Below are 15,415 nucleotides of genomic sequence, written 5' to 3'. Positions count from 1 at the left end.
GCATACAGCTTTCGCTCATCCCCAACTAGCAGTGTGCCTGTCTCCCCCTACGACTACAAAAATCTGAAAGTAGAAAATAGAGGAGGGCCTACAGACTTGCCCCCCCCCCCAAACTCTGTATGGATATACCTGTGCCCTAAGATAACTCAAGAACATATAAACACAAATCCGCTGGCCATCCTAACTACCGCACCCACTGAAACAACCCCAGAACAAATAATAAATAACCCCCTGTTGGCCTTGCGTTCCACCAAGTCATTGTTCCTCAGCTTCCCCTTGCTCACGGGACTCCTGGTCCGGCTGTTGAATAGTATCAGACCAGTCCGCTGCTACTTCAGGATTATCGAAAAACCATGTCTTTCCATCCAATTCCACGCGTAGGCGGGCTGGAAACATTGCATACCTCATGCCCTTGTCCCTCAGCTTCTTCTTAATCGACAAAAACTGCTGCCTTTTTTTCTGGACTGCCTGAGTGAAGTCTGGAAAGAACAGAAGAGTAGCATTCTCAAATTCCAAAGGGTCCGCCGCTCGAGCCGCCTGCAGGATAGCGTCCCGGTCACGGAAATTGAGAACTCGCGCAATGATCGGTCTAGGATTCGCCCCAACCCGGGGCCTACCACCTTGGACCCTGTGAGCGTGTTCCACCGTGAAGGACTTGCTGAGGCCCTTTGGTTTGAGATGGTTAAGGACGAGGTTCTCGATGAACAGATCCGTTGCCTGCCCCTCCGCCTTCTCCGGGACTCCCGGGATGCGAACATTGTTGCGTCGGGCCCGCCCTTCATACTCATCCAGACGACGGTCAGTAGACTCCCTTGAGGACCTAAGATCACGCACCTCCTGCTGCAGCTGGTTCACGTCGTCCATGATGCTTGTCGTTTTTACTTCCAGCGCTTTGACTTTCTTGTTTGCCTTTGAGATGTCCGCCCGAAGCAACCCTATTTCTATCTAGACAGTATCCAGTTTGGTGTCGAGAGTCTCCATCTTCTGGCCCAGGGACGTCCGGAACCCGGTGATGGCCGCCATGAAGTCTCGTAAGGATGGTTCCTCTTCCGCGGGGTGGTCGTCAGTGCTTCCGCCCTTATTAGATTGCACCTGCCTAGCACCCCGGGTGGTCTTGGGCGCCTGCCACTCTGAGTCCGTCTTAGTCGCCATAATACCCCCCCAAATGGCCTCCACCACCGCACACAGGAATAGTCAACGGGGGTATCCGCTACCACACAGGGGCCGATTGCTGAACAACTGGACCGCCGCCCTCGCCCAGGCCACCGCAGACCAGGTCGGGACCCGGACTCACTGTCGCCACAGCCACCAGTCCTGGTAACCCCTCAGGCCTGCACAATACTCCACACGACTCCAGCCGCTATCCACCAAGGAAAGAAGGGAAGATCCAGAGGGCAGGGTCAAGCAGAACAGGAGGATGCGCCAAACCCTGGCTCCGGCGCATACACCCAAGCCCAGCGTGGTCCACAAAAGCCAGGAAGCGCCCCCAAGATCTTCGCCCTCCGCAGTGACTCCCCGCACAGATGGGGAGACCGACCATCTCCAAATGCTGCCCCCGCAAGATCCGGGCGGGTCACCGCGTTGGGGCCTCGCCAAGGTTTACCCAAGGTGGTATCCGGCCAAAACTGCAACCGGCACCAGGCCCCAACCAGGCAACAAGGAGGCGCCACACAAAGTCTCTGTCCCTAGCAGTGGTCCTCCGCTCCTTTCAGGGGACCGACCATCCCGCAGTGCTGCCGCTGCTTATTCGGGGTGGGGCACCACGCCGGAGCCTCGCCGCTGGCCTCCAAAGCAGGCCCCCGCTCGGAGCAGCGCCCAGGCCCAGTCGTCGGGGATCCAGCTGGGGAGCCGGTTGTCACTCTCAGCAGTGGGCACACCAGGGCACCAAGAAGAGGGCCAGACCCCACAAGCCCCGTTTCCTGCACCCCCAACGTACAGGGGTGGGGGGGCCCACAGTCAAGCGCCAGGCACAGGGGGCAAAGCATCCCGCGGCCCCCGCAACCTCCGTCCGGCCGACCCGGGACTCTCCCGGCGGCCGCTGTTGATGAATCGCGGCCGGGCGGGCCGCAGGAACTCGAGGCCCCAGCTTCCACCGCGCAGACCACCGATCACAAAAGCGCGGTCACCGGAGCCCTCCGGAGGACCGGAGTTGTCCCAACAGGCGCCACACAAGTTCCCCCACCCAGAGGACGGGTCGGGGGACAGGATGGAGAGCAGGATGGCGAGTCGGGCGGAAGGAGTCGGCCGGAGCCGGTGTTCAAGCGGCCATCTTGGTCGCTGTTGCGGCTCCTCCCCCATGTCATGTTATTTTATTTGCATGTAGCTAGTAAGCCAGTGTTTGGTTAAAACACAAAATATAACGATTCGACTTACCTTGCTGCTGAAGAAAAATAGATGTAGATTAGTTACTGGTTGAGTCTGTTCCTTTTACCCTATTGGTCGTAGTCTGTACCTTTTACCCTACTGGTAAAAGATTCTTTGGAATGCCTAATGTTTTCGGTGTCTGAAATCAGGCATTGAACCAATCTGTTTGCTTGTGAACATGCTTATTTGTTAACCAAGCATTGAAACAAAGGAGGACAAGTTAATATGTAAAAGGTCTATGCTATACGTGAAAACAACTCGGACATGTTGTTGTGATCTGCTTAGTATCAAATAGTCATTTTCACTATGTTTAAAAAAAACAAAAAACCTCATAGCAACCACAATACTTCAGAAAAAAAAATGCCCACCATAATGTAAGTCAGTAAGCAACCCTGAGTCAACCTATTGGTCTAACTCAAATATTGCATTGGAGAATGTTATAACACTCTGTGTTAGGAGATAAAAATGGAATGAAGATATTGTACAATATGGAAACACAACACTGAATAGGCAAAGATAAAAAAATTAACATTGATATATATGTAATATGATAAGATATTATTTTAGAAACAAAAATGTTTAACATCTAGAATTTGTATGGACAAGTCATCTAGGATCTTATATCGAACAACATTGCTCTCCTCAGTGGGACTGTCCATTGTTTGCAAGAAAGGAGGTTTTTTCATGTAGACAGTATTTTAAGCCAATCAATCAATCATAATACTTGTATAGCGCGCTACTCACCCGGAAGGGTCTCAAGGCGCTTAGGGGAAGGGGGCCGCTACTGCTCGAACAGCCAGGTCTTGAGTTGTCTCCTGAAGGCGAGGTGGTCCTGGGTCAGCCGAAGGTGGATGGGGAGGGAGTTCCATGTCTTGGCCGCCAGGTTGGAGAAGGATCTGCCTCCAGCGGTGGCTCTTCGGATGCGTGGTACGGCGGCGAAGGCGAGGCTAGCGGACCGTAGCTGGCGGGTGGGCGTGTGGAAGGTCAGGCGGTCGTTGAGGTACTTGGGGCCCAGGCTGTGGAGAGACTTGTGTGCGTGGGTGAGGAGCCTGAACGTGATCCTCTTGTTGACGGGGAGCCAGTGCAGGTTCCTCAGGTGGCCGGAGATGTGGCTGCGTCGAGGGATGTCCAGGATGAGTCGGGCGGCGGCGTTCTGGATGCGTTGTAGTCTTTCCTGTAGCTTGGCTGTGGTTCCGGCGTAGAGGGTGTTTCCGTAGTCCAGCCGGCTGGTGACGAGGGCCTGGGTGACTGTCTTCCTGGTTTCGATCGGGATCCATCGGAAGATCTTGCGGAGCATGCGGAGGGTGTGGAAGCATGAAGAGGCGACGGCGTTGACTTGTCTGGTCATCGAGAGGGAGGAGTCATGGATGAAGCCCAGGTTGCGTGCGTGGTCTGTCGGCTTGGGGGCGGTGCCCAGGGCTGGGGGCCACCAGGAGTCGCTCCAGGCGGAGGGTGATGGTCCAAGGATGAGGAGCCAGAGGGTGCCAGAGGGTACGAAACTTAAGCAAGCTTAAACTTCTTGAAGTTTAGACAAAAGGCTGATAAAAAAAACACAGTTGTACGCACTTAATGGAGCCAAGTCTTAAGTACTATGCACATGTTGTGCCCTCTCATTTGCTCTCCGTTCATGGAATATACCATGTTTGGCTCACCCAAAAGGTGACAAATAGAAGATGGTCCTCCTCAAAATGGGGGGGGTAAGCTGTTATTATTAAATTCCTCCTAGCCCCTTAAGTGGGGGTGCCGGGCAGTGGTTGACACCAGCACTACCTCCTCGGTGCATCTGTCAGCCATTGGCTATCCCTGGAAAGGCACATAAGTCCCTTGTTTCTAGAACGTTTCATCACAGAAATGTGAGGAAAATGTGTGGTTTTTTTTGGAAAGTTCGAGGTTTGCAAGGGATTCTGGGTAAAGAAACCTGGTGAGCACTATATAAGTCACTGCACCCTGGATTTCCCCAGGTGTCTAGTTTTTAAAAATGTGCTAAGTTTCCCTAGGTGCCGCCTGAGCTAGGTCCTAAAAGACACAGCTACCCACTTTGCAAAACAAGTGCCAGTTTTCCGTGGAAAAATGTGATGCTTCAATGTTGTTCAGGGGGGAGGGGGGAGTGGGTGTGTGTGTGTGTGTGTGTGTTTGTGTTTGTGGAGGGGGGGGAGTGTGTGTGGGGGGGTGTGTGGGTGTGGGTGTGTGTGTGTGTGTACACACGTGTTCGTGTTTACACAGAGATGCACCTTTTGTGATAGGAAGACATGCAATTTAATCACCTAGAGATATTTGTATGAAAGCAGTTGGGCGACCCAAATTGCCAGGTATGAGGTTAAGAGGAAGCTGGAGCAATGCAAAATATTGGCAATTATTCATATATAAGCAGTTGTCTGACTGTGTAATAGCTCGAAAAAAAGTTTTACAATGTTCCTTTGAGTAATCTTAAAATAACTCAGTGAAAGTGTTTGTAAAGGTAAGCAGTCAAGGAGAGACCAGGAATAAAGGGAAAAAGTAAAGAAGAAATGTATTTTAATACTTTCTAACATTAGTTACGTTAATTTCTAGTATTGGTTTGGACAGCCTGCTGTCTGTTTTCCAACTTGGGTTTTTTTTTTTTGCAGATTGGAATCCGTGTTGGCTGACTTGTCCTACGCTATTTCATCAGATTTAGCCTGAGACTGTATGTAGTGATTGGGTTAGGTTTGTGTGTTTTGGCAGTCCAAAATACTCTGTTGTATCTAATGTCTGATGTGGCATGGTTGAGCATTTGGGTCGTAGGCAGGAGGACCATAAATTGTCACAGTAGACTTTGTCTTCATCATTGATTAGTGGGTGTGTGATTTAAATGTATGTGAAGTGTTGCAAAATAATTTTACAATTTTCTTATGGTTGTATTAGGTCGTTAGGATGCCTGTTACCCTGAGGTTAGACCTGGTAATTTGTATCAAATAACCTTATAGTAGGTATGTTACTGATGTTGTCTTTTATGGTGGAAATAAGAACGCAAATGGCTTACAATTTTCCTGGGTGAACTAAGAAAACAAGATGGTTTCCTTTTTGTTTCACTGTTGAACCAAGTAAACAAGGCGGCTTCCATCTGCAAATTTGTGCCCAGTCTGGATCTGGATATGCAAGGATGACTTGATGGGATGGATGGATTCGCTGTTTGGTCAAGCAAAAGAACGAGGATAGATCAATGGAAAACCATTAATAATCACAGGAAAGACATGATTCTTATGTATTGCATGACTAACGGAACGTCCCCTTGTAAGGAAGATATTTTTCAATTCAGTTTTCCAATAAATCAGAGCTGCTTATAAAGTTATCCGGTTATGCAACTGTATGTTGATGTTCAATCTAAAAATGGCTTTGTTTATGCAGGTGTTACTAGATTCTGAAATAAAAGGAAAGTTGAGGTAGAGTTCAGCCAGTTTGGTTGCAGAATCGGATTTATTCAGGTAATAGTATTGGAGCATTGAGGCAAAATGGCAATACTGTGAAGCTATGTCGTCTTGGTTTGATGCCCCTTTTCCAGTGTCTCATCTTGGTCAAGAACTCTCTCTCAAAAGCTTTGAGAACCTTTAAAAAATTTCTCCAAAATACCACTCGTGGAAAGCCAAATAGATGGAACTAAATAAGAAAACATGCCTTTAAATAAGTTTGTTGTATGCTGTTTACAATCAAGATTCCAACTTAATAAAAAAAAGAAAAAGCCATGCAACCTTCTATATCCGCCAAGACCTTAAAACAAGACACAACTGTGGCAAAATTTGGACTACTGTCAAGTAGTTTCAAGCAGGTTTCTGGCGGTCTGTTACCCGGATATTTATGTTAGAGGGATAGGGCATCATATGACTAGGCTCGGGTGATCCAATTAAACAAATGGCCTCACGATAGGAGAGGGGGCCAGTAAGTAAGTGAGAGAGAGATTGAGATGGAGATTGTCTTTATAGGGGACCTCGTAAAGAAAGGGATGTAGGTACACAGGCATAACCCACCATGCATTTTATTATAGATCCCATTGTGTGGTGTTGGCAGTGAGGATTCCCTGATAGTATTGTTATTCAGGTCTGGCCACCGCATCATGATAAATATAGTCCTTTTCTGTAGAGAGGGGCTTTTGAAGGTGTATGGTTAAACAGTAACTTTGGTCATGTTACAAATGACCTCTTAGTAGGATCATGGAAAGGTGGCACCCTGGAGACATGGGCATATACAACTGCCCACGATTATCCCATTCAGGGTCCTGTGATGGGGTGGCTATAGACAGGGCACTTGGAGGTATGTAGAAACATACAACTATGTTGATAAATACCTTAACGGGATGTCTAGAGAGTTTTCATGGAACCGGTTTGCCACTCAGGACTAGACCTGTACATGCTGCTACTTGTTCCGTGGTGTTGTGTTGGCAAAGAGCTCTCCTGGTTAGTGGCATATAGGCATGGGATCCAGAGTGTTCAACACTTTGGGAGTATGTAAAGGGGGGGGCCTGAAGAGCTCTGGGCGCTACAGGTCTAGCGCTTTGGAACAGTACTCACAATCCCATAGTGTTGTTTGGAGGGATATATAGCTTGACAGGTCTGCTTCCCAGGGCTTTCAACTTGTTGCACCTGTCCATGTGACAATGTGCCAATTGCCACCGTTCATGATTTGGTGTTGCTGAATGAGCTTTAGATGACTGTTCAGACTTTTAGACCTCAAAGATCTTTTTGAGTTCAGACACCTTGGTCAGGCCTGGAGAATTGACTTTGAACGCTTTCTTTTTCCAGGAGGGGCTTAGTGACCCACCAGCATCTCCAGGCGTGTAGTGAGATGTGCGGTCGGACTCCATCTCCTCTACCCCTAGCCTCGCTGGGCACTCTTCACATACCTCAAGTCTGCTGTGCGGCCTGAGGCTCTCAAGATGTGCAGTGTCTCTGTCTCCGGCCCAGCTGTAAGCCTTTTGCCGGGCCCTGGTTTGGAAATGAGCCACACTGGATAGGACACTGGAAACATCGGCCTTTTCACGTGTCTCTTGAATTCCTTCAGGCTGACGTTTCTTTTTGGGGCTCCTTGGGTTTTGCTCACACCCCTCTGATTGATCATCTCTTTCTGTACAGCCTTTTCCCTCTTCTATTTGTGGCTTTGTGATGCCCGTGCTCAATCCTTGTGCCATCATTTGACAGGAGGGTGTGTCAATGCTTTCATCTGCCCGGACATCAAGCTCGTCTTGCTCGCTAATGCCACGGTCCCACATTCCACTGCCCTTTGAACTGTGGCACTTCCATTCAGGAACAGTGGCAACCAGTGGCACCACAAGACTGTGTGAGGCGACATCTTGTCCCTCCTGAATGCACACATCTTCTGGTTCTTCAGAAATGGAAAGCTCATCAGATGAAGGCAAGGGATGGTCTAGTAAGGGCTCTCCATCCGGGTACCAGTGACCGCTTCCAAAGGGCTCAGAGTCTCTCCTGCTGGTGAGGTTCAGGCTGTCATCACTGGGAGGGTTCATAGATTTAATCTGAAAAGAGAATTAATTAAATGTTGGTTATATGCAGGATGAGGGATAAGGAGTCAACGGGGACACACAAATATGTACATCCTATCCCTCCAACTTCAAGGTCTAAGGAACTGGATCATTCCTTCACACTCACCCACCACGGTGCACCAGCAAAACTTTTCTAGCAATACAGGGCCCCTTCACTTTGCATTCAAGACAATGTCTTGTCGGTACTTCAAAAATACTGGATTTATGATTCTCTCCAGTTTAACTCCTGGTGCTGGAGCTAACCGAAAGCTAATTTAAGCTAATTTAATCTGGATCCGGTGCAGGAGAAAATTAATTTAGGAAGAAAAACTGTTGCAAATGATGACTGTGGTAAGCTGTAGTCTGGCTGTTTTTTGTGTGCTTTTTTTGTTGTTGAGCCAGTGTAGAGGGCAGAAAGATCAACCGCTGCGGCCAAGCAGGTAGATTTGTTACTGCCCACTCTATTCATAAAGCGCCACGGCTTTGTACACCAGGTTTAGATTTTTAAAAAGAACAAGACCAAAAGACAAATGTGTAAACATGATCCAGAAAGGAATTTGGGTGTGGAGGATTGGAGAGTATCTTGAAGCTCTGTCTACTTATTTTATTTTATTTTTAGAGTTATCTATAGCGCGAACTTGAACCGATTAGGTTATCAGAGCGCTTTACATAGCACCAGTTCCGTTACAAGTTATCACAGCAGTTTACATAGAATCAGTTACGTTGCACATTTCAGGATCTTGAACCGATTAGGTTATCAAAGCGCTTTACATAGGACAGCCTTCGATGTCCAGTGCCCTCCTCCGCCGAGTAGCGGGGGACCTCTTCCAGCCCTCCGAAGTCGTCGAGCTGTCGGGACTAGGCTCCTGGAATTTCAGCTGCCCCTTTACAACTAATTTGTTTGAGGTCATGCAAACACTAGTGATAAGGGTCAATTACGTACACATAGGAAGGGATATGACTGGCCAAACTCTAGAAGACGCATAGGGGTGGAATATGGTGTAAGGACTTCAGCGAATACCAAAGCTTAACATTATTGCAATCGGTCAAAGGTCTACTGCATATACTAATGATTAGAGTCATCTCTACACACATAGGGAGGGGATATGACTGGATAAACTCCAAGAGTCACATAGGCATGGTATATGGTGCTAGGTCTAAAGCAGATACCATTAACTAGAGTCACTACACAAGACAAAGCAGAGTTCCATAAGTGTGGATGCAGCCACAGCACAAAGGGAGGGTGGGAGGGATGCAAGGGCATGGAGAGAAGGGGAAGCACAACAGGGAGGAAACATTTGAGGGTCATCCACAGTGAGAAGGGCTGAGGCCAGGAGCATGGTAGGGGGCAAGAGCCCAGAGAAACTGTCCGAGAACAGCAGCAAAGTGTCGGTCAGAACAGAGCAAAAGTCAAGAAGTCCAGCAGAGAAGGTGGGAGCCCAGGTGAGGGATGACGCCGGAGGCCAGCCGCAGGCACGTCGCCATCCTGGAGAGCCTGCAGCCATCCGGCTCGGTGGGCGTGAGAGAGCGCAAGGTGGCGAAGGTGCAGGTGCGATCACGCGTTGTCCGTGAGGCGCTGCCACGGCAGCTGGTGGGCCGTGCGTGGATACAACCGCCCTGGAAGATGTGTGGCCTCCGGGAGACACGAGCAGCCCATTCAACACCGGAGCCATTGGTGCCATGCTGCAGGGGGGGAGGGGTGAGCGATCCAGGAGATCCAGCTCCTGCTGCAGGACCACGGGGCAAAACGGAAGTGGCAGAGGCCCCCAAAGCAACAGCGGGACGGGTGGCAGGCCCGACAGCCAGGAAGAGGGCCGCAGGAGAGGCAAGAGGCTGGGGGAAGTTGGGGCGAGCCAGAAGAAGCGGCGATCGCCATCCGAGGGTCGCCGCCGGCCGCCATCTTGAAGTCAGGCAGGCGCTGGGAGGATTCCCTCGCTGGGGGACACCGCCGAGTTGGGGCTAGACGGAGCCAGGACCTGTCGGCTGCTGCGACAATTGGTGCGAGACTGGGCACGCCGGGGGAGCGCAGGTCGCAATCCTACCTCCCAGCGGCGGCCGCAGACGGCGGAGTCCACGGCGAGATGCCGTCCGCCATTTTGAGCGCCGCCGCACCTCTCCTCCTTTTCCTCGGGAGACCGGACCCGTCCGCCAAGCCAGGAGCGACTGCCGCAGCCCAGCAAATGCCCCAATTGCTCCTCCACATGTGAGTAACAAGGGGGGATCCGAAGAAGGGCCAGATCAGCCCAGAGCCGGGTTCGTGCAGCTCGTGACCCGGGAGCCGAGGCGATCCATGTCCGCTCGGCTCCCGGCTCCTCCCATCCTTAGGAGGGGTGCTGGGGCAGTGCTAAGACTGGTCAGACAGACATGGATGGTCACTTTGGAATGACTGCTTGAGTGCAGGGTTTTCTTTTTGTTCAGACCATGACTCCAAGTTCGATGCCACAATAGTGTGCTTGTGTAGATTAGAATCTCTTTAAGGGACTGCTGCATACACAGCATGCTTTCCAAATAAGAAAAAAAGGAACGAGAGAAACACTGAAAAAATAGCGAATCTCTCTGCCGCATGTATCTTGGCAGATGGTTTTCCGTTTGATATTTAGGTTTAAATCTTTTTTATTGATTAAAAAAACATACAGGTAGAAAAGACAAGGCTCTTGGCTTAGTAAAGTCAGTGCATATGAGACTACTGGGTCGCAATAAGTATCGTTACCAAAGGTAATAAGCATGATACGGGCCCTCAAACGGAATTAGAAACAAGAACATTCAGAAAACCCCCCATCCCATCCCAATCCACCCCCCCCCCCCCCTCGTCCACCATAAACCATCAAAGGAAAAGGGGGAAAAGAAAGGGGAAAAGGATAGTGCTTATCGTCTGGGTTTACATGTCCACTTAAGGGGGGTGTCTGGAATCTGTGTATCTGGAAGGTGAAGGAGTCGTAGGTATCAAGGACATGTTAGTTCTCGGAATTCAGACACCAGCAAAGTGAGGAAAGGTTGCCACAACTCAGGGAATTCAGTCCCCCTGCCAGCTAGCGTTAAAATGGCGGGGGCTGGGTAGAGCGCCAATGAATCAGGATGTTTTGTATTGCTGATCCTAAAGCAATAGCAATCAATCGGCCCTTCCGCGAGTTAAGAGGATATGTCAGTGGATTGGGCAGGCCCAGGAGAATGTATGAGGGAAAACTCGGGAGCTGTGTGTCTAGGTGTAGGTCTACTTCGTAGCGGACTTGGGTCCAGTATGGTTGTATAACTTGACAGCTCCAGAGGATGTGTTCCAATGTTCCTGCCTCCCGCACTCCCTCCAGCACCGGTCACTCCGGCGCTGGTCAAAGTGGTGGATACGCTCAGGTGTGTAGTACCAATAAGAGGCAACCTTGATCAGGGTCTCTGTGAGCCCCATATGGTATGCTGAGTGCCTCGCCCTGTAGTAATGCCCCCCCATTCTTTATGGCTCAGCGTTCTCCCCAGGTCCCTTTCCCACCTGGAGCGACCCGCATTGTATGTATGTGTGGTAGTGTCCAGCAGCATTTTGTAGATGTCAGAGACAATTTTCTTATCGGAGGTGGGCGTTACTAGCCATTTTTTGTATGGTGCCAATAGACGCTGTGCCTGTTGCCTAACCGTTGGATGCAGTGCCCAGTACCGGACTTGCAAATATGGTAACCACACCAGCTCCGAGAGGCCCTAATCCACCCTGAGCTGTGAGAAGGGATGATGCCATCCATGACAAAGAGATGACCCAGTGATCTGCAGGGAGAGAAGCTCCATGCCCCAAAGGCAGAAGCAACTGTCCCGGGATGAAACTCAGGATTATCAAATAGCGGTGTAAGGGGTGACGGGAAGGTGGTCAGCTGGTTGGAGACGTTCGTATGGTCCCAGGATTCCATGATTGTGCTTGTGATATATGAGGCATATAAGTTTGGAGGTCTGTGGGTCCTATTAACACCATCGATGCTAGTGCTATTTTCCTCCTGTGCTGACATTTTGGTTCTTCTATTGTTCATGACGAGCTCAGCTCGTCATGAGTGTATGGAGGTGTACATCATGACGAGCTGAGCTCGTCATGAGCGTCGAAGGAGTTGAGAAAGGGCACCCCTTGTAATGGCCTGCCTGCTACGGCCTGGTCCTGGAACAGCCAGTGCTTTTCTGATTCCAGGTGGTGTCAATCTACCAAGTATCTAAGTTGGGCAGCGTGGAAATAAAGCTGAATGTCGGGGACTCCCACCCCCCCTTTCTCGGGTTGCAGAGCTGCAATTTGATGTCGGAAAAGCGGCTTACGCCCATGCCATATAAAGCGCGACAAGTCTGCCTGTGTTTGTTGAATCCAGTCTCGAGGGGGCCGAAGGTGGAGGGTCTGAAAGAGGTACAAGATTTGAGGGAGAAATGTCATCTTGACAGCCGCAATCCATCCTAGCCAGGACATTGTGCAGTGTTTCCATCTATTGAGTGCCGTACGAATATGTGCGCAAAGATTGGAGTAGTTGATATCCGCGCTAGCCAGTATAGTCGGAGCCAGATGGATTCCCAGGTAGGGAACCACGGTCGAGGCCCATACCACGAGTGTTCATCTTGCAGGTGGGCGAGAGTGTGCGGGGAGAGGGAGATATTAAGGGCTATGGATTTGTCCATATTGATCTTAAACCCTGACCCTTGAGCAAAGCAGCCTAGTTTAACAAACAGGGTGCGCATAGCCGTGACCGGGTTGGAGAGAGAGAGGAGCATATCGTCTGCATAGAGGCTAACGGTATGAACATCTGCCCTAAATTTGATCCCAGTTATGAGGGGGGGCTGTCAGAGTCTAAGGGCCAAGGACTCAATGTAGAGTGCAAAAAGGAGGGGCGACAAAGGGCACCCCTGCCTAGTGCCTCTCCCGATAGGGAACCAAGAGGATGTATGACCATTAACTCGGATTGCCGTCCATGGGGAACGATAGCAATTTAAAATTCGGGTCCGTAGCTTCTCACCAAAGCCTGCCACTAGCAGGACCATCTCTAAATAGGCCCAGAGTACGCTATCAAAGGCCTTCTCAGCATCTATGGCCAGGAGCATATATTCCCCCTGTGTGCAAGACTCCCGTTCAGTCAAGTGTAGGATGCGCTTAGTATTGTCGCTGGTCTGCCTCTGCAGGATAAATCCTGCCTGGTCTGGCTCGATTAGTTTGGCCATAAATGGAGCCAGGCGGGTTGCTATGATGCTGGTGTATAGTTTGATGTAGATGTTTAAAAGGGAGATAGGCCTATAGGCACTGCAGACCGTTCTATCCTTTCCTAGTTTGGGGATAACCACAATCGCTGCCTCTAGCATCTCCCCTGGGATGGCTCCCGTCTGTTCAAAGGTGTTAAACAAAGCCGTCAAAACAGGGTCCAGCTAGCTGCAAAACACCTTATAAAAGGCTGCTGTGTAGCTATCCGGGCCTAGAGACTTGCCCAGCTTAAGGCGGGAAATTGCGGAGACGACCTCCTCCGTTTGTATCGGCCTGTCAAGGTGATCAGCTTGAGCTCGCGTCAGTGTGGGCATGCAGGCTTGAGCTATATAGTCTGCGCTGACTTGGATATCTAGGGGGTCCCCGGTGTATAGATTAGCATAAAAATCCCGGAATCTTTCGGCTATTGCCACGTCATCAGAAACCAACCCACCCTTCAGAGTGAGGATTGCATGGACCCCTGTCTCTGCCTGGTTTCTCGCAGTTTGTTGGCCAATAGACGGCCGCATCTGTTCCCCCGTGTAGTAGGAGTGACTGCATGTGTGGCTAACGAGGTATCAGGATTAGCGTTTAGGGCAATAAAACCTGAGATCGCTTTCTGGACCTGCTCTTTCACAGAGGTGCGGTGTAGCAGCGTATCACGCAAGCGCCAGTGTCTAAGGGGTCGCTTCGAAGCCGGCAAGAGGAAGGGAGTCCAGGACGGGGGAATGGTCAGAAAGGGAAGCTGTCAGGATGTCGGAGCTTTGCGCATGGGCCCAAAATGGGGAGGAGAAGAGAAAGTAGTCCAGCCGTGCATACGTTTTGTGTGCTCCAGAGTAGAACGTGTAGCTACGAGTGCGCGGGTGAAAATGGCGCCAAAGATCAAGTAGCCCCAGATCCTGAAGGCAGGCCCGCCCCGGGGAAGTGAGCGACCTTGCTTGATGCGTTCTTTGGCAGGAATGGTCTAGGTCATTGTCATAAACAATGTTGAGGTCTCCCCCTAGCAATAAGTGGCGATCCGCCGTAGCAGCGGTGTCTTGAAGGGCTTGGAGAAGAAATTTGACTTGCCCCTCATTAAACGCATATATAGAACCCACTACAAACGTCACCCCTCCCAAGGAGAACCGATATGTGAGTAGGCGCCCCTTAATTTCCTCCTCCTTCTGGAGGACCCTACCCAGAAAGGAACAGGAAACCAGTATGGCCACCCCGGCTGACTTGGACATTGTAGTGTTGAACAGCTGTATGGGAAAAGCCCGGGATTTCAACCTAAAGTGGTCTTTAGAGAGAAGGTGTGTCTCCTGTAATAGGCATATGTCTGCCTTGGATTGTTCAAGATAGTTAAGGATCGCTCTGCGCTTAATAGGGTTATTCAATCCCCTTACATTAAGCGTAAGGATTTTAATTGGGTCTTGTGGCATCAGGAGGGTGCGAGTGGACTAAAGTGCAAGGTACATTGCTGCTGAGGGGGACGAATGAGTGTCGACAAGATAATCAACCAGCGCCTAAGCTGAAGGGGAGCGAACAGGTAACAAAAAGAGGTGGACAAGGGAACCCGCAACCAAAACCAATCCCCTTAAAAGGGCACATTCCCAAATAAAATCACAAATGCAACAAAGGGAGGGGAAACAAGGAAAAAGAGTAAGTTCCCAAATAAACCAGGAGGTTGTTCTAGCGGCGCCCACGGTGTGACCAAATGAAGGGATCTTCCTCCCTCCGCCATCCACCTCTCATCAGGGAACCATGTCCGGGTGTACACAGCAGCCGTCAGTCAGTCAGCTGTCTGGCTCGCCCCGTCTAGGGCTTCGGTTGCAGAAGCTAGGGCATCTTGCTGGCTCTTTGCTATGTCCGCTTTGTTCGGCTTCAGAATTTGTTGGCGTCAACCCTGGCGCTGCCATCCTGAGGGTGTGGTCTGGGGCCCCGAGTTGGTGCTCTGGTCATCGTCATCCCCACTAGGGACTGTTAGGCCCAGAAGGCGGCAAGAGTCGATAAGTGAGCGCATCTGGTGGAGTTTACCATTGAAGCGGAATATGAGGTGGAATGGATGCCCATGAATACGGAATACCCTGCTGTCTGAGGTGCTCCGTCACAGGGCGGAACTGGCGACGGCGTTGCAGGGTGATCAAGGCTAGATCTTGGTAAAGGAGCGGGGTGTGCCAATTGTAGGAAATAGGATGAAGAGATCTTGCCTTCGAAAGGATGGCTTCTTTAGTCTTACAGTCTTGAAGGCATACTAAGATATCCGCCGGGGGTGCATTGGGCGCACGCGGAGGGCCCACTCGGTGCGCTCTGTTGAGAACAATTTCCGTGCTGTCGGGGACCGCCAGGATATATATCGGAATAGGACCGCAGTGAAAGCGAAGAGATCCTTAGTGTCA

At 50.4% G+C, this 15,415-nt stretch overlaps 1 protein-coding gene across 4 annotated transcripts in view; it reads right to left on the bottom strand.

Moving 5' to 3' along the window:
- Nucleotides 1-5,780: 5,780 nt before the first annotated feature.
- The window catches only part of DENND1C (DENN domain containing 1C), a 237,776-nt gene continuing 228,141 nt past the window's right edge, over nt 5,781-15,415 (bottom strand). For all 4 annotated transcript variants that reach the window (XM_086963582.1, XM_086963585.1, XM_086963591.1 and 1 more), the window contains one exon: nt 5,781-7,849. In XM_086963582.1, the coding sequence (XP_086819708.1) occupies nt 7,040-7,849 (810 nt within the window). In that variant the 3' untranslated portion in view covers nt 5,781-7,039. The remainder of the gene's footprint in view (nt 7,850-15,415) is intronic.

This window comes from Lissotriton vulgaris, chromosome 1_1 (genome assembly GCF_964263255.1).
Source record: "Lissotriton vulgaris chromosome 1_1, aLisVul1.2, whole genome shotgun sequence".
Taxonomy (NCBI): Eukaryota; Metazoa; Chordata; class Amphibia; order Caudata; family Salamandridae; genus Lissotriton; species Lissotriton vulgaris.
Note: the sequence above shows the minus strand (reverse complement) of the source record. Positions and strands in the feature narration are given on the sequence as shown.